This window comes from Balaenoptera musculus, chromosome 15 (genome assembly GCF_009873245.2).
Source record: "Balaenoptera musculus isolate JJ_BM4_2016_0621 chromosome 15, mBalMus1.pri.v3, whole genome shotgun sequence".
NCBI classification, from domain to species: Eukaryota; Metazoa; Chordata; class Mammalia; order Artiodactyla; family Balaenopteridae; genus Balaenoptera; species Balaenoptera musculus.
Genome location: NC_045799.1, coordinates 59,435,548 through 59,459,534, shown reverse-complemented (window position 1 = coordinate 59,459,534; position 23,987 = coordinate 59,435,548). Strand labels below are relative to the sequence as shown.

At 50.1% G+C, this 23,987-nt stretch overlaps 1 protein-coding gene across 4 annotated transcripts in view; it reads right to left on the bottom strand.

The window, feature by feature from the left end:
• SNX29 (sorting nexin 29) overlaps positions 1-23,987 on the bottom strand; it is a 569,335-nt gene that overhangs the window by 470,394 nt on the left and 74,954 nt on the right. For all 4 annotated transcript variants that reach the window (XM_036826193.1, XM_036826192.1, XM_036826194.1 and 1 more), the window contains 3 exons: positions 21,093-21,211; positions 14,731-14,806; positions 12,949-13,031 (listed from right to left, as the gene is read on the bottom strand). In XM_036826193.1, the coding sequence (XP_036682088.1) occupies positions 12,949-13,031; positions 14,731-14,806; positions 21,093-21,211 (278 nt within the window). The remainder of the gene's footprint in view (positions 1-12,948; positions 13,032-14,730; positions 14,807-21,092; positions 21,212-23,987) is intronic.

Genomic DNA, 23,987 nt, shown 5'->3' with positions numbered 1-23,987 from the left:
CAACGAAGACCCAACGCAGCCAAAAATAAAATAAATAAAAAACAAACAACAAACCAAAAAAAAACCAAAAGCAAAAACAAAAGGGAACAATCAGGCTGATTATCTGGGCTTAACTCCCTCCACTACCTATCACTGCCCACCCCCAAAACGGAAAAAGAAGGCACTGATTAGGATTCAAGTGCTGAATAAATATCCCTGGATAATCAATTATATCTCATGAAAAGCAATTACAAAGGAGAACTATCTTCTAATTAACTGTATATTCCGTTTCAAAACAGGACCAGACACCTAAACCTCCCCTTCAGAAAGCACGGCGATAGCCGTGCTAATGGCGAGTAGGATGGTCTGTGTGTGGGTGATGTTTTCATCTGGAAAAGACCATCGTTCTCCCCACCCCCTCACCGTTAAAACAGGGCACCAGCGCTGGACATCAAAAATTGAGCCAGCAACAACCCCCAGAAGGAAAGCGGGGAGGGGGAGGCAGAGAAAGGGTCAGGGCGCCCCCTGGTGGCTCCAGTGCTGCTCTTCCTGCAACCGGCAGAGATGCACGCTGAGCCGCTTTCTTGCAACTTCCAGCTCCCAGGTCATCATATTGATATACTCAAAGAAATTAATTTGAGAGTAGAAACTCATTTTCTAAAGAGGAAGTGAAGGAATGTAAGGCTGACAGGAATGCCAATAAATATCAACTGAAGGAATTTTCAATAAGTTCCAATAAAATAGCACCAATGAGCTGCACGTGCTGAGTGTGACTGCAGCTATCAGGCTGGGATCATTTATTCTGGTACCTTCTACAGGTGTTTATCCTCATGCACCCTTCAGCCCCTGTAAGTCACCTTCAGTGCAGGGGTGATGGAACTAAACAGCGCCCAAGTACACACAGAACAAACGCTTTCTGGGATCTGTCATTTCATTCAGGTTCGTTTTTATCCTGTTTCATTCCCTGGACCATGCAGGAGGCAGGTGGTTTAAAAAAAAAAAAAAATGTATAAAATAAACTATGATTCCTGGAAAATAGCCCCACTGCCTATTCAGGGTTTCTCATCCTTGGCACTGACATTTGGGGCTGGATAATTTTCCAGTGTGGGGCCTGTCCCGCGTGCTGTAGGATGTATGGCAGCATCCCTGGGATCACCCACTAGATGCCGTAGCATCCCTACCCCAGTTGTGACAACCAAAAACGTGCCCAGACACTGCCAAATGCCCCCTGGGGGTTGAACTCGCCCCTGGCTGAGAATCACTGTCCTATCTGATCACATTTCCATTCCCGAGACCACCAGTCTCACAGAAAGAGTGTACCGCTTCATCTCCTCTAGAGGAGAGGGAAGTTAAGGAGGAGGTGCCACGGGAAGGCACCTTGAGGGGCCTCTGCAGGAGGGATGGTGTCACTAAAACAGGAAATCGGGTCTATCCACCTGCAGTTCAACAAGAAGGCCCAGATACTGTTTTCGGGATGACTAGACAGCAATGTACCCTTTGCGGACATTAACAATGAAATACCACCTACTGGTCAGTGAGCATTTACTATGCCAGGCACCCTTCGTATTCATGTTCTTTTCCATTTTTCCTATCGAGGTATAATTTATATAAACTGTCTTGAGCATTTTTCATGTATTCATTCATTTAATCCTCACGACCCTGTCAGATGTGTACTATTAGCAGACTCATTTTACATAGAGGAGAACACTGAGGCATGGACAGGTTAAATAACTTCCCACTGCTAATCTGTGGATGGAGGTGGCTAAAAACACAGCCAGTCTAGCTGGAAGGATCGTCAGAGAGCAGAATGGCAACAGCGAGAATAATGATATCGCAATTATTAGGGCTGCAGCAGACACTAGGTGCAATCATCACAAAGTGTTTCTTTTTTTTTTTTTTCTAAAGTCTGCAATCCTTTGAAGGAGAGTGATGAAAGCAAAGGACCTTCTCCCCAGGAAAATCCACATATGAGCACAAACACACAAACATAATTTGCACACAACTGCAAGAGGCTTCTGAAGTCTCCCAAACTATCTATGGGCCTCCCGGGAAGCACCCAGACAATATATTCTAGGCTCTGTGCTAGACACAACATAGACTTCAGAAGAATCCTGCAAGCAGGTAATATGACCTCCATTTCATGGATTGGGAAACTGAGTTCAGAGAAGTTAAGGCCTTTGCCCAAGGTCACACAGCTCTTGAACAGCAGCACTGTGGTCTGCCTGACTCCAGCATTCCTTCCTCCCCTAAAGGCTGCCTTCACAACTCAATTCGTCCACGACCCCACACCAGGGCACTACAAAAATGAAGGATGCGCAAAGGACAGAAAGGATTTACACGTCTGATCTAGCAGCACTGATGACAGAAATTTGGCAGTGACGATATAAGGGCTGCTGGCCTCGCAGAATGAAAACCTGAAGGTGACATTTGCCTTTCGCAAAGAAGGCTATTCTCCTTTACACGTTCTGGAAGACAACGTCGTTTCAAAGCAGTCCCCAGGAGCCTGGACCCTCACACAGATACCATCCTGTCTCTCCAACCCGTCATGCTTCCTACATCGAACAACACCTGGCCCAGAGTAGAAAAAGTTACAAGCCAAATGTCAGAGCCAGTATGTTTATGGATACCCGCTCCCCCTGCCGAAGGTCACTCAAAGTCAAGGCAACAGTCAACACATTTGCAAAGGAGACAGTCAGCAAGGAGAAAATGAAGACGCCTGCCTTGCTATCGGGACAGCCAACAAGAGCAGGCATGATGCTAGAAACATCCAGACTTCAACAACCTGGTTCTGGAATGGTTGCAGAAGGAGGATGTGAGTATCATGACTCTTTTCTCAGAACAGATGGCTAGAAGCGCAAGGAATCCTGGAGGGCGGCCTCCTCCACTTTACAGTTGGGGAAACTGAGGCCCAGAGAGGTGCAGGGACCCACTACTGTAAGGGCCGGAATCAGAACTAAGTGCTCCCGATACCCAGGCTGGTGCTCCTTCCACCCCGGCTGCCCCTTCCCTGACGCAACAGGGGAAAAGGGGGAACGTTCACTCACTCCTTCACTCCGTGGGCAGCTCACAGTTCTAGGTTTTTACCGCGGACCAAGCTAGAGATGCAAAGGTGATGAAAACAGACGTGGCCCACCCTCGGGGAACTCACTTTCAATTCATTCCTAGTGAAGCCTTTGTAAATTTTTCCTGTGTGTTAGAACTAGAATAAACATTCATTCCTTCCTTCCTCGCGCCTTCAACTAAAGTGTCTTGAGCAGCAAGTCCATGGCAGGCAGGGTTTCAGGCACCGGGGCCTCGCAGTGAACAAGCTGGCCAGGCGCCTGCCCTGGAGGAGCTCACCTTCCAGGGGTGGGAAAGGAAACAAACAGTACACTCAGGCCACAGGGGCTTCGGAAGCCTGGTGCCCTCAGACACAAAGTGGGTGATAAGGCGTGGGTGATGGAAGCCGACGGGCAGTCAGGGAAGGGAAGCCTCTCCAACAGCGTCATTTCGACAGACCTGAATGCTTCCCTCCGAGGACAGAGAATTCCAGAAGCTGAGGGTGTCCAGGAACAGCAGGGGGGTGGGGGGTGAACCCCAGCTCCCCTACATGCTCACAGTGGGACCTTCACTGCAGCCTCTCTCGGCCCCTGCTTCTCCAACTATAAAATGAAGCAACACTCCCACTTTGCAGGGATGGTGTGAAAACTGAGTGATAGTAGAGGTACAGCCTGATTCACAGCAGGAAAATGAATGAGGAGCTATCCATATTATTAACCTTTTCCAGGCACTCCTTGAAGGAAGATGTGGAACTGCCCCAGAAATAGGTATGAACTTGCAGCTGGATCTGATACCTGAAGCCTGCCAGATGTCATCTGGAAAGAACCAGCATGGAAACGTGAGACTCCAGAATCCTAGGGGTTTGGCTCTGACTAGGGTTTACAGCATGGACCCTTGGGGCTACTGAACAGGTTCAGAACTGATCTCCAAAGGGGACCTCCAAAAAAGATTTCAGGAAGAGCTGGCCTCGCTGGAGTGATGCCACCAGCTGACACCCACACATGGTGAGATGACGCTGGACACGGCGCTGATTCTCTCACTGACCTGGGTCCTTGGCCTCCCCAGGCAATGACCTGGCTCTGAAGAACTAGAATGGCAATGCTCACCACCTGCGGAAGCTTCTCAATACAAGACCAACCGTACAACCCCTGGTTCGGGGCTCAGGTTTTGTGCCTTCCGGCATTAGTGCATTTAACCCTCCAGACGGCCCTGAAAAGCCAGCGTTACGTGTCTTCATTTTACAAATGAGGAAACAGGACCCAGAGGATCTGGGAATAAAGAAAGAGCAACCTAGCTGGGAAGTGCTGCAGCTGGGGCTTGACCCCAGGATGGTGGCTCCAGATGACGCCCCCCAAACCTCCCCCACTCTGCTCCCCTGCAGCCCTTAGCACGTCTCTCTGAATTAAGGGTGTCAGCACACCATACCTGGGGCACCCACTAGGGACTGTCAGCAGCTTGAGAGAGTTAGGACACCCAAGTCAACCCAGGAGTCCCCACCCTGTGAGGCACAAGGGGGGCCCTGCAACAACCACTCAGGCGAGGAAGGGCCATCAGAAAGGGGGAAGGAAGGCACACAGTGAACAGCCTGCCCTTGGCAAGACCAAGTGGGGAAAGTCACGTCACTCCGGCTTCAGGCCCTCTGCCGGCTGCCTGCTGCACTTGAGATAAAATCCAGCATCCTCCTGCTCGGCTCCCCCGCCTCACCTCTGCCCAGAAGCCACCAAACCCGGCCCAGTCCCCTCGTCCCGCAGCCTCAGTCCCACTGTCTCCCAAAAGAGAGCTTCCCTGGTAACCCACCTTAAAGCAGCCCCCCACATGTGTCTGCCTCCCACAGGTGTGGCGAGTCCCCAGGGCAGGACTCTGGCCTCTTGCTCAGCAATTCACAGGCCAGGAGCAGCACAGTGTCTGTCATCTGGTCAGCACGGGCACAAAGAGTTTTGGAATGGATGAAAAAAAAATCTACCAAACAGAGAAAGAAAGAAAGAGAGAGAAGGAAGGAAAGAAAGAAAGAAAGATAAAAGGATAAAAAGAAAGAAAGTGCACTTTTTTCTTCGTCAGGACAAGCACTCCCCAAAAATTTGCTAAGAGGGCAGATCATATGTTAAGTGTTCTTAATCGTTCAATCGATTGATCAATAGAGTGGGAGGAAACTTTGGGAGGTGATGGATATGTTTATGGCATAGACTGTGGTGATACCATTTAATGAGTATTAATCATTATCATAATTATTACTGACCACCAAGAGCCCCTCCTATGCCATCCCCATGAACCACATTTGCCTATGAGTCCTCAGTATTAGCTATCCTGCTTTTTATCACACAGACTAAAGTACTCCCGGCCAAAAGCAGAGACACCTGTTATTCCAAAAGACTCACGGCTCTGGGTCTGGGTCAGTCTCCATCACGACAGCTCACATAGCTTCTCTCTTGCCCATGACCCCCATCTGCACCCTCTTGGACCCCAGATTAGGACCCTAGGACTATTTAATCCAAAACTCTGTTGAAACATTGTTGCCACAAATTGAGTTTAAAAGAATGCCAAAAGTTAAGTGGAACTGCAAAATAGAAAATGGAATTTTATTCATGATAAAATTTGGTGTCTGGAGTAAGTCAGCTTAAACAGAAAATGATGACAAGGTGGAAAGCTATTTTGTGCCAATTCCAAGATGGTATGAGAAGGCCTGCTGGGTATTTTTAAAGGCATTAGAGGTTAACAACATGGATCTCTTGTGTCTAATTTCACTTCAAAAGTACACGACTTTCTTTTGCTTCCATTTCAGTGTATCAGGCAAACTGCTTTTCTATGTACCCATTAAAAATAAGGTCATATTTTGCTCCCATAAAACAGAGACAAAGATTTTTGAGATAAAGGTGGAGAAAAAAGAAAGGGAAAGGGAGTTAAAAGGATTTGAATAATAATCATCACCATTTATTATTTCAGGTAGATGTGCAAATGATAACCTCTGGTGAAATTCCCTAAACCATCTACAATGAAAAGCACACCAAGAGTTGCAAAGGTCATGTGTTCTGAGGAGGAAAAGGTGGCGATGGGGAAGAGAGACTACAGGGCTAGTTCCTGGACCATCCACTAGGTGGCACAGTAACCTGGACAACTTGGCCGTCACCTGGGGCATCTGGGGTGTTGGTGGAAAGGGGTGAACTAGAAAGCGGAGAAGCAGCAACCTGCAAAGAGTGGCTGGTATGGACGGGAGGTCAGCAGTCCCAGCGTCACGGCCCCACTAACCCTGTGTCTCAGTCCATTCGGGCCGCAGTAACAAAACACAGCCGACCGGGCGGCTTATAAACAAGAGAAATGCGTTCTCACAGTTCTGGAGGCCGGAAGACCGAGGTCAGGGCACCAGCGTGGTCAGGTGAGGGCTGCAGACTCCTCGCTGTGTCCTCACACGGCAGAGGGGACAAGGGAGCTCTCTGGCACCTCTTTTGGGAGGGTTCTGCCCTCGGGACCTAATCACACCTCAAAGGCCCCCCATCTCTTAATATCATCACATTGGACATTAGGATGTCAAACTATAAACTTGAGGAGGGGACACATTCCGACTCTAGTACTCAGGGCAAAAAGTGCCCCTGAAAATAAACAAGTTTGGTAAGCTCATCCTAAAAACCTAGTGTCCTCACCCAGGAATCCCTTGCTCTATTAAAAAAATAATGATGAAAATAATTTAAGGCTCTCAGACCTGGAGGCCCACCCATTACTGGCTGCACTGCATGCCCTGGCTGGGTGATGGAAGAACACTCTTTAGGTCATCTGGACTTGGGAGTCAGGAAACCTGGGTCCCTCACCAGCTTCACCACTTACTCGTCCTAGCAGCCACACCCTGCACACAGTAGATGCTCAATAAATTGAATGATATCCTAGCTGTAACGCCTCGGACGAGTTATTTAACCTCACTCAGCCTGTTTTCTTAAACAAAAAGAGTGATGTTATCTGCAGGAGGCTGCTGGGGGATTAAATGAGAAAACAGCATTTTAAACGCTTAGGCACAATGCTTGGCACGCCGTAAGATCTACTAAAGCATGTTATTATTTTACTAGGTCACATTCTTACACAATATGACTGTTGGCCCCTCCTTCTGACCTCCTCCCTGAGCCACCAGCTCCAAGAGCAGCCAGGATCGACTGTTGGAGTCACATCCCCCCTTTTCTCCTTTGCCCTCCCAAGTCAGGCAGAACACCCAATGGGGGACCATGCCCCAAGCCAACAACTCACACCGGGGATAAAAATGTTAAACAAAAGCGGGAAGAGGGGCTGCCCTGGAGGGAATGCAAAGCCACGCAACCACAAAGGATAATTTTCCAGGCCCAAAGTAGAAAAAATGCATTAACATGTTAGCACCTAGTGTTGGCGGAGGGTAAAGAAATGCAGCTGTCATACTCCTGGCAACACACTAACTCAGAACACAAGAGGCTATTGAGAACTAGCCCATGAATATGGCCCAACCTTGGCCTCCTATCTCACAAATTTACCACAAAGGAATGCTTAAGCAGAAAAAAATAATAGCCAATATTCTTAGAGTGCACTTACTAATAGCACTCTTCAATTCTTCCTTACAATGAATGAAGAAACTCACTGGGGAGAAAAAAACCCTGGCTGGTGATCCTCCCAAAAAATAACCTAACAAACTGTAATAAATCAAGTGATGGAATATTATGCAGCCATCTGTGAACAGAGAATGTTGCCCACCACTCCAGTTCTACAAGGATCAAGCCATTGGCAACTGCAGCCAACCCTGCAGTGGAATGCTACCCCAAGGACAATCCAGGATGGAGAAAAACAGGAAGAATTCTGTGCTTTGGATACTGGCCCTAGATAAGATGCATATCTAAGGGATCATTTCAAGGACCCCAGATGCTTGCATCTTCCCATGCGTAGAAAAGCACTAGAATCATTAACTTGAGATGTCTGGTTTTTGTGATCAGCGGTAGTCTCCTGATGTTCAACTACATGGTTTTTTTCCAGCAAAAAACTCCTATATATCCTAACTCCTCCCTTACCCCTTCTGAGCAGTTTCTCAGAGCGACCTGAGAGGCTGTGTCCTGGGCTATAGTCCTCAGTAAGATACCCGAATAAAACAACTCACAACTTTTAGGTTGTGTGTTTTTCTTCAGTCAACACATTCAACAGGACAACGGGGAGATGAGGGAAAAAAGGGCAACAGTGGTATATGTTAAGAGCTGAATACAAAATAAACACATCGACAATAGCTAACATTCATGACTCTTAACTCTGTGATCTAAATACTTCTCTAAGCACATCAAGGTTAATCTTCACAACGACTATACGAGACAAGTATTCATCGAATCTTTATGTTTAGACAAGGAAACAAGAGCCTGGGAGGTTTAAGAACTTGAACCTGGGCAGCCTGGTTTCAGAGCATGTCCTCCTAAAGCAACAGGCACGCTGCAATTCCAACCAGCTACAAGTCTGCACGCCCCAAATCCAGGATCGCAAATTCACCTGCAGGAATGGAAAGGACCTCTGAGGCAGAATTACGGGTGTCTGGGTTTGCTCGTAACTGTCTTTACTACTCCCCTCAATAATTAATTTTTCATAACAGGCTTTTGTGCTTTCTTAAGTACCAAAGGGCCTGAAGAGAGAGCAGTAATGGGGGTGTGATCACACATCTTCTCTTGGGCGCTAAATAACAATAATATATGCCCCAAAAGCCTGGGACAAAACCCTTTGCCATTTCAGAGACACCCAAGCGGGGGGAGGCTGCTTGGCAGAGGACTTGTCAATTACCCACAGCGCCAAGTACACAAGCTCCAGCTCGATGACAGGGCCGAGACAGCCACCTGGCCCGATTATTCAGTGCAGGCTGGGAGCCACTTGGTGGGACGCAAGGGAAACACTCTCCGCTCCAGGGAACAGAGTTGGGGTTCCTCTGCCAGGCTCTTCTGGGGTTTGTGAGAGTCGGGCATCTCCTCTGGAGTGCAATCCTAGGTGCTTCACATGCTGGGATGCAATTCTCATCCTGAACTTGGAGAGCTCTTGGGACACCACTCCTGGGACACCCGCTGTTATGGACTGAATTGCATCCCACCCAAATTCATATGTTTTGACTGTATTTGGAGGTAGGACCTTTAAAGAGGTAATTAAAGCATCCTTATAAGAGGAAGAGACACCAGGGATGCGTGCTCACAGAGAGAAGGTCATCAAGCCAGGGAGAGAGGCCTCGCCAGAAACCAAGACTGCCGGCGCCTTTATCTTGGGGGACTTCCAGCCTCCGGAACTATGACAAATAAATTTCTGTTGTCTAAGCCACCAGTCTGTGGTATTTTGTTACAACAACCCTAGCAAAGTAACACACTCTGGATACCCAGACAGACTCGCTCTTCTTATTTTTTTGAGATGACACAGGAGGCAGGGGCAGGATGGGGAGGGTACAAGTCAAAACCACCCACCGCTCAAAATTTCTCAGGATTCTGATCTCTCGTCTGCAACACCCACAGGACAGACAACAGTGCTGTCCCCTGAAGGTTCCCTGAAATTTACAGCCACCGCAGAAAACAGAACCCCCTCCCACCATACACACACTTATCCCCCACAAACCACACTGCTACAGGGTGTCGAGGGTCAAAATGTGGATGTAGTGACATTTTTCTTCAGAGATGCAGGTTGTAAAGTCTGGGTATGTCTCTATTTGCCAAAGGTACCAAATAAGAACACCAGATTTACATTTTTAGAAAAGTGTACGACTAAGAACAAGAAAAACAGTCTAAATCCCTGCCATCAACATCACTCGAGTGCGCTCAGAGGCATGTCCTTAGTGAAAACACACAAGCAGGGCCAGCACCCTCCTCAAGGTCAGAAGATGGCTGAGGGAGACCTACAGACCACGATCTCGGTCGACCCCAAGAGCAGCTGACAAAGAGAACCGTGTCTGAGATGGCGGGACCTCATGCCGGGGTGCCGGAGACCTATGCGGAAGCACAGTGCTAGGTACCACGGGGCGGGGGGAAGTGGCGGTGTGTAGACGCCTGTATCCCTACAAATGGTGCCTAGGATAAGGCGCCTGCGAAGCCTGGCCTCCACATCCTCAACTTCGGGGTCTTTAGAGTAGATGCACTTCAGGGCCAGGGTAAAGTCTCACCCCTCTAGGTCAAGGTGTGACCCACGTGAAGAGGCAGCACTGCAGGTGCCAGAAAGACAAGGCATCAAATAACAGTGAACCGCAGAGAGAATTCCCCTTCCCTTTTCCACTCCTTCCGATGATGTCAGGAAAAACACCTGAGTGGATTAGCACTGAGACAGCTTCTCATGCTCGGACAGGCAACAACATCCAGGCCGACTTACTAACACTGGTTCCTTTTCTTGTCTTTATTTTCACGGTTACCTGCTATTTACGTCAACTAAGAGTGGCTCTCCGTTTACAGTAAGCACATAAAATTCCATTTTTAAATAAAGGCATTCAGGTTTTTTAGGGGCACCCATTTTTTTAAAATGTCAGGGTAGGTAATAGTACAGTGGTAAGTAAATAACTGAAATTTGAAAACCAGTGACCTTAGTGCTCTTCTGGCCCGTGTGTCCCGCACACTGGCAGATATAGAAATATCTGCTCAGCTGAACCCGAGCCTGAGAGGTGCCAGCGTAAACCGCATGCCTTGGTTACGCACAGTGACACCACCAATCCCCACACCCCAACCTCACAGCGCCTACTCATTTCCTTCCTCATCCTTGAATCAGAATGCGGTTGCCCCCCGAACCCCTCTTCCTTCCTTAGCCATGGGTTTTTTGGTGTTTTTTTTTTTGGCAGGGGGTGGGCAGGTGGACGGATAGGACACACTGCCTCCTTAGCAGCCAGGGGAGGCCTCGGGATGGATGTTGGCCACACAAGTGGGAACCTGTGTGCACCTTCTAGGAAGGGCCCTTACAGCTTGGGGGAGGGGAGAAGTTTACCTTTTTTGTGTCACAGACCCATTCCGCAGTCTGGTGATGAAGCCCATGGGCCTCTTCTCAGAAAAATGTTTTAAAATACATAAAATAAAACACCCAAGATTACAAAGGAAACTGATCAAATTGAAATAGAATTATTAAAATGTAAAAAGGAAAAGTGACACACTAATATACAGGATTTTTTATCACATTAAAAAACTACTGTATTTTCAAGCAGAAATGACATTGTGAGATTTTTCCACATCACTGTTGTTACAGGTGCCTGTGACTTCTATCAGTGACAAAGTCACCCATTTTGCTAAGGCTACTAAGGTTCCTATGGTTTGCTGCTACTTTCATAATTAAAGAAAATGCAACCTAACTGTCCATCGACAGATAAGTGGATAAAGAAGATGTGGTATACACACACACACACACACACACACACACGTATATACAATGGAATATTACTCAGCCATAAAAAAGAATGAAATTTTGCCATTTGCAGCAACACAGATGGACCTGGAGGGTACTATGCTTAGTGAAATAAGTCAGACAGAAAAAGACAAATACTGTATGATATCACTTATATGTGGAATCTTAAAAATAAAACAAACAAATGAATATAACAAAACAGAAACAGACACAGAGAACAAACTAGTGGTTACCAGTGGGGAGAGGAAAGGGGGCAAGATGGGGGGAGGGGTAAGCGGTACAAACTACTATGGATAAAATAAACTACAAGGACATATTGTACAGCACAGAGACTATAGCCAATGTATTACAGTAACTTTATATGAAGTATAATCTATAAAAATTTTTAATCACTATGTTGTACACCTGAAACTAATAACATTGTAAACAACTACACTTCAATTGAAAAATCAAGTAAAACAATAAAAAATAAAGGAAATACTAAATTTCAGTCAGAGGTTAGAGAAAAAAGTTGTAATTTCTTCCCCTGTGCAAGTTCAGACCCCTGAATCCTACCTGTGGAAATGGAAGAAGTCTCTCCTTTGCCCCCTCCTCCTTCCTGGTACCTGGGATGAGAATGGGACGGCTGGAGCTGAAACAGCCATTTTGGACTATGAGGCAAGATAGAAGGAGCCCTGGACTCCGATGACCATGGAGCCACATACCGGCCCAGCCTGCCTACCTCTGGACAGAGAGATGAATTCCTATCACATTAAGCCACAGTTTGCTGGTTTATTCTTTATTACATAAAGCCACTCAAACCTAACCATAATTGCTGTTTTGCTAATACTTTTACTGAGTGGTGAGGTTGCAAACAGTTTGAATCTGATCATTAGCAACCTTCATTCATCTTTGAGAGACACTCTCTCCCTTACCTACAAAAGTGATTCCTCCAGAGCTTCAAAGGAAACCCAACTAGAAAGTTCCTCTGTAGCTGACGGCCTTGCAGGAGACAAACCCGGAAACCTTGAACGACAGAAGTTTCCCTCTGGGCTTCCCTGGTGGCGCAGCGGTTGAGAATCTGCCTGCCAATGCAGGGGACACGGGTTCGAGCCCTGGTCTGGGACGATCCCACATGCCACGGAGCAACTGGGCCCGTGAGCCACAATTACTGAGCCTGCGCGTCTGGAGCCTGTGCTCCGCAACAAGAGAGGCCGCGACAGTGAGAGGCCCGCGCACCGCGATGAAGAGTGACCCCCGCTTGCCACAACTAGAGAAAGCCCTCGCACAGAAACGAGACCCAACACAGCCAAAAATAAATAAATTAATTAATTTATTTATTTTTAAAAAAAAAAGAAGAAGTTTCCCTCTGCCTCAATCCTGCTCCACCTCTGAAGCACGTCCTTTAGAGGGTTCACGCACCCAAGTATCAAGTTTTACAGCTCAGGGAGCTCACGACCACGCACCACACTCCAAGTCCACGACCAGGCACACACACACCTGACTTCATCCCACACTCTGTAAAGTCCACGGTCACACAGGAGCAAGCGCAAAGGCACTGCCTCGATGTGCAGGCCCAAGAGTCATCCTGGCATCGGCAGAAGCTGCTCAGAAAGTACTTACTAATTGTCATGGACTCGGGCACCGATGCAGAAGGTAACAGGCTGCTCAGAGGACTTCCTTGGCCTGGAGGACTGGCTTCCACACTGGGAAAGGCAGACAGAGGGAAGTTACAGTCGGCCACTTAAAACACACCTCCTCACCATTCAAAGACCAGCAGGCTTTATGCTTATTCAGGTTTACGAACTAGAAGGAAGGGAAGGATGCCCTTTGAAATTATAGTCGGTCCTCATTTGTGGATTCCGTAGCTGCAAATTCGCCTACTCCCTGCAGTTTACTTGTAACCCCAAAACTCCCAGCTCTCGGGTATAACGTGGTCACCCGTGAACACGCACAGAGTGGCCAAAAGGCTGAGTCACGGACGTGCATGCTCCCAGCTCCTGCCAAACAAGGCAAGCTCTGCCTTCTTTCAACTAACATTCTGTCCTTCTGGCAAGCTATTTAGCACCACATTGTTCACATTCTTGTGCTTTTTCTTGCTGATTTTGCATCTAAAATGGCCCCAAGCTAGTGCTGAAGTGCTGTATGGTGTTCCTGAATGCAAGACTGTGAAGTGCCTGACAGAGAAAATACACATGTGAGGTGGCCCTTGTTCAGGCCTGATGATAGGGCTGTTGGCGTCAGTGAATCAATAACATATGTTAAATACGGTGTCTTTAAACAGGAACTGGCATAAAACATAGGTATGTACTGATCTGTTGACAAAAATGTTGTGACCAGACACTCCCAGGAACCTAGGAGCAATGGTTCCATCTTGACAGAACACGACCACCACAAATGACGAGAGTTGACTGTGTAGTTACAAAGAATTTGCAACGTGGAAAAACAGCACTTCGCATCTTTCATGAAAATGGCAAGACCATAATCCGGTTACCACACCCACATCCACACCCCAGGAGGAAAAGGACCAAAACATCATGGATGAAATGGAGTTGGGGGTAAGAGTGATGTAGTTTCATGTACTGCTGCATTTTCCAAATTTTCTAAAATAAACAGCAGAAAGGTCTCAGCGTCCTGGATGGATCTGGTGACACCAACCTTTCCTGGCATCGTACTAATCGGTACGAGCCTCCTACAGGGAGTGCCATTCTCAGAGAGCAGGGCGAGACCGTAACACCAAGCGTGGGTGGAGGTAAACAATGACCCCACTCTGGAGCCAAGGTTGAAAATGCAGATGCTATGCCCTGGGGACACCAATTTAAACCCATAGAGAGAAGAAGGAAAAAGCTGTAAGAGCAACAAGGATCACGGTGGCATCAGGGGGTCCTCAGTGTCCATCTCAGCTCTGCCACCAAACGTCCAGTGACTCTGGACAACTCCACTTTCCCTTGAGGTACTTTCATTTGAAAAAAATGAAAACCAATGTGGTGCTTGCTACTGAATGCCAGACTAAGCACTTCACAGATCTATAATATCAAACTGGTTTAAATATTATGTAATACTACAATTATAAATCGTAATATTGAAATTGTTCAATTGTTATCATTATCAAATACTAAAATCAAGCAAATTATGATGGCGGAGGTACCCAGATATAGTCCCCAAAGTGGAAAAAGTAAAGGTGGTATGCAAGTGAAATTTGACACATATACCAAGTCTCGGGCCTGAGACCCCTGGCCACTTCGCACTCTGGGATGTTAGACCAAACCTGAACTAAATTAGCATGAAGTGAGGCCTTACCCTTCAGTCCCAGCAGGTGCCCGCCCATCTTTAAAAAAGAATAAAAGACAGAGTTGTAAAGAGGACAGTTCAACCCCAGAGGAAGCTTGGGGTCTGAATACCCACCTGTACCGAGGTCCAGGCTCCGGGAGGACGTGGTCATCGGGTCCCGTCCCGTTCTCCAGGCTCCCGAGGGGGGTATCTGCGCACACACAGCAACCACAGAGAGAAAGTCAGGGTTCTGTTCTCGTTTCATTTTCCCCATGAGACAAGGACACAGTGCAGACACTGGCTCACCTGCTAAATCAGTTTACTTACAAATGTTTACCCGTCTGGCACACTGGATTTTCATCTGCTCCCTGTTTCATCTCTTTGGGCCGTAATCTCAGACTTGGTATCAGTCACTGACTGGAGGCCCTATTTTCCCACTTAACCTTTTTTTTTTTCATTGAGTATAGCTGACATACAATAATATCAGTTTCAGGTGTATAGCACAGTGATTCGACATTTACATACACTACAAATTAATCACCACGATAAATGTAGTATTATCTGTCACCGACAAATTTATTACAATATTATTGACTATATTCCCTATGCTGTACGTTACATCCCATGACTTATTTATTAACCTCTTTGATCTGGAGCCACCTGGAATTATGCATGAAGTCCATATCCAGAGCCAACCTCAGAACCAGGGAATAATAAATCAGCTGTTAGATCGGCTCCCGCCTGCAGTGTCTGGAGACGGACACGCGAGGGCAGCACAGCCCAGTGACTGCTGCTTTCTACAGCGCCACTTGCCCTGCATCAAGTGGGAAAGGCATTTGGAAGAAGTGAGGCCATAAGTCATCTCTAGAAACAACAGGCAAGAGGCACTAAAGACTTTCGTAGATGCATTAGCTGCTGTTCAAGTCTCTTCCCAGGAAAAAGTACAAACCCATGCCCCTGAGGCTGGACAGTGACATTCACGCCAGTGTCGTCCAGCAGAACACCTGCACGTTGGGCAAACTTCTGGTTTGTCAGCACCCCCAGCCAGGCCTGGATCAGGGACAGGGGGTGCAGGGACGGAAGGACGCACGTCCCGTTGCCCTAAGTCATCTGTCGTATGACCTCCTCCTCCGCTTACGCCTGGTCTGGTCCTGCTCAAGATTCCCCAGCTCTTAAGAGGTTGACCTAAGGGAACCTTAAGGGGTTTTCTCTCCTTTCCTTCTACCCTGCTGTCCCCACCAAACTATTCCACTCACTCCGACCTCTTTTAAGAAGTTCACAGGGGGAAGAGAAAGTGTCCACCTCTCCGCCTCCCACTTCTCGCTCCCCAGCAACGTGGTGCGTTCAGGGTGCAGGCTCCGCCCACTGGCCTGGGTTCAAGTCCCTGCTCCCCAACTTCAATCCAGCAAGTTACCCAGCCTCTTTGTGACTCGGCTGCCTCCTCTCTGAAATGGGCTGACACTAGTGCCGACCATACTTTTTTTTTTTATTGGAGTATAGTTGCTTTACAATATTGTGTTAGTTTATACTGTACAGCAAAGTGAATCAGCTATGCGTATACACATATCCCCTCTTTTCATACAACATTTTAATAACGCCCACCACATAATTAAACTTCACATCTTATTACACATACGTTTCGGTGAGAGCGTGCAGTGAGCGGTGGCTGGTACCAGCTCGCCCTGTAACCAAGACCCCCCCCCACCTCCTCCTAGGAGCTCTCTGCTCTCAGCCTTCAAGACACAGTGGTCCTCCTGCCCTCACCGTCTCTTTCTCTGATTCCTGCGTGAAGGTGTCGCTGGATCACGGCTCCGTGGCCTCTGACGCCCTTGGCAAACCCAGCAAAGGTGCTGGCTCCAGCTCTCGGCTCCGTGAAGGTGACAGCTCTCGAGCCCTCACCTCTGGCTAGGCCCCCAATCTTGAATCCTAAACCCACGTTTATAACCGCCCGCCAGAAAGCTCTACTGGGATACTGTACTGGCCTCCCAACTGACCATGACCTTCAAAACCGCTCCCACCTCAGAAGATGGTGGCACCACCCTCCCTCCCATCCCAGAGCTGGCTGGTGTCCCAGACCAGTCGGTCCCACCCAGTCACCTCCCACGCCTTGCTCTCCAGCCACTTCCCCCGCCCCCCAGTTCGAGGGCTCCAGGCCCTCCCCGGGGTCTTCTGCAGCAGGCCCCCGCAGCTCTGCTTCAGCCTCCAGTCTAACTCACACACAGCCGTCAGACTCCACTCCCTGAAGCAAAGACAGGACTCCAACTGCACAACGCAAATCCACGGGTGGAGTAAAGACCAGTGTCAGCCACCAGGATTCCGGACACCACGCCTCCCCGGCCCAAGTGGATTTCCCGTCATAATACACGACCCTGACCCCGTGCCAGCTGTAGCGGGCCTGATGCACTGGGGCCACAGAGCGATCGCAGACACTGTCGAGGCCCCTCTTCCTCTGCCCCCAGCCAGACGTCATTTTTCCAACTGCCAGACATCCACTCCCTTCAGCATGCCCACACCCCACTCCGGCACTGATGTGCTCGCCTGAACCCCAGCTGCGGGCCTGGCTCTGACTAGGGTCAGGGTCACACTGGAAGCAAAACAGACATGGTCCTGCCCTCACGGACCTCAAAGGCTAGTGCAGGTAGGGGTTCGGGGACAGGCGTTATCAGGTAATTACACAAATACACAATTTCAGATGGTACACCGAGGTCGGAGCAGCGGAGACACCTAGGTTTACAACAGAGTGAAACCAAGGCCCGGGCCACGTGAGCTGGGGTGGGCGGCAGGGCCGGGGTGTGCTCTAACGCAGCAGCCCTTGGGCCGCAGCCTAAAGGCAGGAGGAGCTCGAGGGGAGGAGGAAGTGAAAGCTGGCTGGTATGGCCAGGGCAGCAGGCAGAGGGGAAACGGGAGGAGGTGAGGCTGCGGGGTGAGTGGGGGCCGGGTGGGCACAGGGAGGGTTCCGGATCTGACCCTAAGTGGGGGGAAGGGTCTGGAGCAGGCGAATGAGGCAATCTGATTTACATTCTAAAAAATCACTCTGGCTGCTGAAAGAAGGATGGATGGATGGCAGACAGGGATAGAGAGCTACTGAGAGGCTATTTTGCATGAGCCCAGCAAGAGAAGGATGAGTTAGAAGAGGGTGGTGGAAGCATTCAGAGGACACTTCGACCGTTCATTCCTCCTCCTCTACGTCGGAGGATTAAAATGATGTCCCTGTCCCCTCCCTGCCTGCGGCACTCGCAGGGGACTCGCCTTTAGATCCCCCAGAGCCTGGCAGCGACCCAACCCCAGACCCAATGGCAGGAGTGGGAGAAATCGGGGAACACTGGACCTGATGGGGAGAGGAAGGGCCGAGGACCCGAGCTGCCCAGTGAACCAGCTCCGCATGTGCCAAAGCCCAACTCCAACCACAGGCCCTCAGCGAGCAGCAGTGACGTTTCCACGTACACGGTCAGCAGGAACGGGTGCTCTGTTCCCCTCAATTTACGATTCTCAGTTGAAAGAAACTTTGGGGACTTTTTCTCCCTGGCAGCTTCAAGCAGACGTTGGTAAACGTGCTGTGCTCTGCTGCAGGTAGTGACAGGCCCGGAGGAACGACTGGATCGAACCCTCCATCTGCTTGTCAGGGTCTTGGGTTACCCTGGGCTGGTGTCCCCTTCTCTGAGCCCCTCCCTAACCCCAAAAACGCAGCCCAAGGTATGGCCCCCCAAACCACAGAGGTGCCTCTTCCAAGGTTCAGAAGGATAATAATCCTGTGTTCAGGGTCCCCTTCTCTGCCGCCTTCTCCCTCCCCAGACTTAGCTACTAAAACATCCATCCTTCCCCGCCACAGGCCTCTCTCCCTTTTTTTTATCCCCTCCCTCTTTCTCTAAATACCCCCCACGTTAAAGACATGAAATGACTCCCAGGCCAGAAAGAGAAGGGAGATCTGAACGTCACTAAAGTAGGCAAGTGTCAATCAGAAGGGACACCAGTCAAATGGAGTGAAAGAGAAGGAGTCTTGGGGAGGAATCTGGCCGTGCACGCCCAGGGCTGCCCATGGAGAGGCCGGGCCGGCAGCCAGGCCAGCCTCAGCACCACCAGCCCGCACACCTCCACGGACATGGGGCATCAGGCCAGGAGGGACTTGATGCACTTTGGCACTCCAGCCAGGACACGGCTTCCCCCCGCTGATTCTCGTATCTTCGTGCAGCCCTAGAATAACGCTCCTTCCCGTGCAGTGTTCTCACCATGGTGAGTTTGCCCCTCAGGCGGTCACAAGCTCCCATGACTCCTGGCAGCTCTGTTAACAGTAAGTGAAAGAGTTGGCAGACCACCTCACACGCAGCATCTCTGGTGAGGACAGTCGCCATCAGCTGGAGCTGGGGTCCCACCAACAGTGGCAAGGTGGAGCCTCTGGGTCTGCGAGGCTGACAGCCCGAGGAGGGACGGTGGGAAATCTGAGGGGGCAGGGGTGCCTCCTGGCGAGGATCCTGGAGGCCGGCCAGAAAGCCGCGTTCTGTGACTAAACCCCGATGCGAATGGCGCACAGCCAAGCCCCAGGAGCAGCCTGACACGGCAACCCAGCGACAGTTCATGACCCAAACAAAAGGCCCGCCCAGGGGGAGCAGGATAAGGGGAATGGGGGACTGGACCCCGACTCAGATGCCGAACAAGCACTGGAAATCCTCCAGCGATCCCACAGACAAACGTGAGGACCACCTGCTCTCTGCCAGCCACCGCCCCACCCCCCCGCCTTCTCAGACATTCTGCTCGTGTCTGCACCGCTGCTGAATGGGCAAGGGCGAGGTGACCAGACCTCCAACCTGCAGCGGCTCAGACCAAGGCTGGTCACCCGAACGGAAGGAGCTGCAGGGGCCGGCCTGGCCTGCAGACACCAGCTAGGCCCGCCAGACCGTCCCTCTCTGGGGTTTCAATCAACACCCGGACAGAAGCTCTAGTTGGTATGGAAGGACACACAGCCGAGGCAGCAGTGCTGGCACCTCAGCCAAATAGAGGCCAAACAAGAGGGCGGAGAATGATGAGGGAGCAAAGACAGACCAGGAGGGAGAGGAGATGGGGGCAGATCCCCACAAGGAAGCGTGGGGCACAGAACGAGAATGACAGCAGGACCTCGCTGGGCCCGGAGTCCCTCCATCCCAAAGTCCCAGCTTCCGGCCCACGGGCGCCCGCAAGACGACCTCAGTAGTGCAATGCCTGCAGGAAGCCTGCCTGGGGACTTCACATGTGCCCCGCACCTTGTCCCAGATTAACTCAGGGAACCTTTGCCACAAGTCTCAGAAGGAGGCGGTATAACAATAACCATCCCTTCCCTCGCAGGCTGTGGTCAAGAGTGGATGAAGGGCCTGTGGTTGGAGTTGGGTTTTGGCAAATGCGGAGCTGGTTCACTGGACAGCTCGGGTCCTCGGCCCCTTCCTCTCCCCATCAGGTCCAGATCAATCACCTTACAGCCCTGGACTCACTTCAGGGCTGTCATCACCACCAGCCATACTTTGCAGAAGAGAAGAACAGCCTGGCGACGTAAGTCGCTTAGCTGTACTCTCATTAGCCTCAATTTACACCGGGAACACTGCCTCACAGGGCGGTCACGTGCCCCCCTCCAACTTCTAGAGCTGGGCCTGAGCTGACCACCCCCCCAAGACTGCGCCAGTCAGCGTGACCGCCCTGCCTTGTGCCCCAGCTAGTTTGAGTGGGTTTCTGCTCCTCACACAGTGACACAACAACGGTCTATCATCCAGTTCAGCATGTCAACAGCTTCCTGGGCAGTCGGTGGGCCCCGGCCCACGGTTCCCTAAACCTGGGCCTAGGAGGGTGAGAAGGGCACCTACACAAGGGGGCCGAGGCCTCCATGACACTCTGGTGCTGTGAGGCAGTGACGGTGACCAAGCACTTCACTGCGTCAGGTGCTGCAAACACCTACCCCACCAGGGGAGCCAGGCTCATCCATGCTCCCATCCTCGCCGCCCACCCCCCCCAATACCCCCCACCATGACCTGCTGTAGCTAAAGAAAACAATCACGAACCACAGGCAAGCCTGCTCGACCACAAGGAACAGGTCAGAAATGCTTCCCCACTTTTAAGCAAGCTACTCCCTGACCCCCAAGCACTTGGCTGCAAAGAGCACAAGGACCTTTAGAGCTACGGGTTCTGTGACCTGCTCCCTTCTCCTAAGAGGCAAAAATAATGGTCACCATTTGCGATCAGCTTGTATGTGACCAAGTTCAACAAATCACTGCCAAGAAGAAAAACAGGCCCCAGGGGCTCCCTGGTGGTTTGTCAACACTCGCTCAGGTGAGAGCACCTCAAAATACCCAGGTTCCGCAAGGAGAGCAGCCTCTGTCGCTCCTGAGCTCAACAGGCCCCGACTGCCCTGAGCCCTGGCCTCCGTGCTCACTCTCCCACTCTCCCACCCCCCCACCCGCAGACGTAACCCAGCCACTCCTGCTGCTTCTCGAGCCAGAGCTGCGACAGGAGGAAAGGAGGAATCGGGAGACACCTACCTGCAGGGCCGTAGGCGCCCACGCCACTGACCGGGAAGAGCACATCGGCGTCGCCGTGCAGCACGTGCAGTGGAGCCCAGCTGTGCATCTGGGAGAGGCAGGCGCCCCCGTCTAGCGGCCTGCGGGGGGAGAACACAGCTGCACATCAGGGCCGAAAGCCCCAAGGGCCCCGAGTAGTGCAGCACCTGATGGGCCTCCACAAGCCCCCTCTTGGGAACCAACCACGCCATGAGGGGGCTGAGAACAGAAGCGGGCCCGGGTGGGAGTCGGGAGCCAGCCCTCCACTGCTCGCTCTTTCAGCCCGTGTTTACTGAGCACCTCCTCCCTGCCCGGCAGTGCGCACACACTCTGTGCTGCCAAAGAACCAGCCAACAGTGTCCCTCCTGCCCTCATGGAGCTTACAGTCTACTGGGGGAAGCGGGCGTGAGGCATATAATCCCACAAGAAGGTGTGAAGTGGCAGCTCAGGTCTGTGGAGCTGGTCGGGAAGGTGGTGGAAGGCTTCCTTGAAGAAGGGAGGTTTGAGGTGAGGACAGAGGGAAGAACCAGAGTCACGGGGGCGGGAGGTGGGGGCAGCATGTGTTGGTGCTGAAGCAGGAGGAGGCCCCATGGGCTCCAGGCTCTGAAATGACCTTGGGCTAGGGCCCCTACGCCTCGCTGGTTCTCAAACCCTCACGAGTAAAAGGACAGAACCAGACCGGATCGTGTCTGGGTCCCTTCCAAGAAAGGGGGTCAGCTCAAATATTAACCAGGCTCATATGATCTGTTATATTGTCACCTTATCCGCCAAGTACCAAACTAACCTGAGCCGTCTTTGTAACGCCAGGCTGGTTCAGTTAAATTTGAGAAAGTATTTGCCCACTGCAGCATCTGCCTCTGGGCAATCAGGCACCACTGACAAATACCAGGAAGCATCTGTGCAGTACTCGAAAGTTTATAAAATCACGTCATAGATCAGTTGTAAAGAAGACCAAAGCAGATCATAATCATACCTACTTAATGGTGGGAGGGAGGGAGGGATGATGAAGAGGAGGAGGAGGGAGAGGGATAAGGGGAGGGAGGGGAGGGAGAAAGGAGGGGAGGAGAGAGGGGGTAGGAAAACAACTCAAAGAGATCATGCGACTTGTCCAAGTTCATCACTTGGCCAGAACCAAGGCTTCAGCCCAGGTCTTCCAGAGGCAGTACTGTTGGCACCTCATAATTCTTCTTTCGTTTAGAGCAGTAGTGTTAACAAAATTTTTCTGGAAAGGACCAGATAGTCAGTATTTTAGGCTTTGTGGCCATAAGTATACTTCTTTGTTGGTTTTTTGTTTGGTTGGTTTTTGCTTTTTACAACGCTTTAAAAAATGTAACAGCCATTCTCGTCTGGGGGCAGATTTGGCCAGCAGGCTAGTCTGTCAACTCCTCTTTTAAGGCCTGTCTGTAGACATTCTCCTTTCAGCACTCTCGAGCTTTTGGTCACACGTTTGACACGGAGCAGGACACACAGCAGGTAATAACCCTAACAGACTTTTGCCACCTGTGTCATTTAGTCCTGCAGGTAACGCACACGATGAGGCACAGAAGAGGAAGCGCCCCCCACCTGTGTGCCCAGCCGCAGAGCCAGGTTCTGGGGTGAACTTGGCTCTGCCTCTACAATCTGTAAAGAACCGCCCTCCCGGGGCTCTGATCCAGCAGCTGGCAACCAAGGGGACTCCCGGACACCCAGAGGTGGCCAGGGGCGCCCCTCGGGACACAGCAGCAAAACCACAGTCCTTTCCCGGCCGCTGCACCGGCTCCAGGCAGGTGGGATTTTCTGTTGTTTCTAAGGGGACGTCTTGCCACTTTCCAGCAACACATGCAGAGCACAAAGTGAAGTCAGGTCCCACCAACTAAGGTTCGGACCCGAGTAAAAGTAGCCAAAGGCCTCCACCTCGAAAAGGAGTTACACTGAAGTGATTCCTAAAGCAGAGACCAATTCAGAATACGGGGTCAGAGCTGGGCTTAGAAACAGAACCGGTGTTGCTTTTCATTAGAAAAGTAAGACACTTATTTTAAAACCTACAAAATGCCATAAGGAGGAGGGGGAAAAATACACCCAAAGCCCCATTACCCAAAACACCTGAAGTAGACACGATTTCCATAGTGTCTTTTTTTTCTTTCTTTCCTCACGTGCTTTCCTTTACGAGGTTGTAATGAAGCTAGATGTAGGTTTTTATATTTTGCTTTTTTCATTCAATATTAATTCATAATTTCATCTTCATACTACTTAGATACTCTTAGATGTCATTTAAGATGTTTAAGATCCGGAACATTAAGATTTTAAGATTTAAACTACAAAATATTCCACTGTTAACTGCTCCTCTGTGGTTGCACATTTTCGTCAGGTTCATTATTTAGCTTTTCTAAATTAGCATGTTGGTATCTAGATGCAGCAACCTTTTTCCTGAGGCTGGTCCTCAGGGTAGCTTCCCAGCAGTGGAATTACTAAATCAAGGGGGATAAACATTTTTAAGGCTCCTGACATTGTGCCAAACTGTTTTCCCCAAGGGCTGTGGACATGACCAGCGCTCTATCAGGATGACCCTAGCACCAGCCATGCCTCATCATTATTCCACAGTTAACGTCTACTATGTGTCTGGAAGATTCCAAGCATTGAGGTCACATTGAGGGCAAGCCTTCCAGGCAGGGTGCTTCACCCAGTTCTCTTTTTAAATCTTGACGAAAACGATGGGCAAAATACAGTGTCTGGTTTTACTTTGCGCTTGCTTAATTGCTGGTGAAGTGCAACCTTTTTCATGTTTGTAATTCTTTTTGAACTATATTTTCACCCCACTGCCCTGTTGGTGTCATGCAACACACATAAAGTGACAGGAAAACCCCTTTCTATGATAAAGATATTATATCTTTTTTTAAG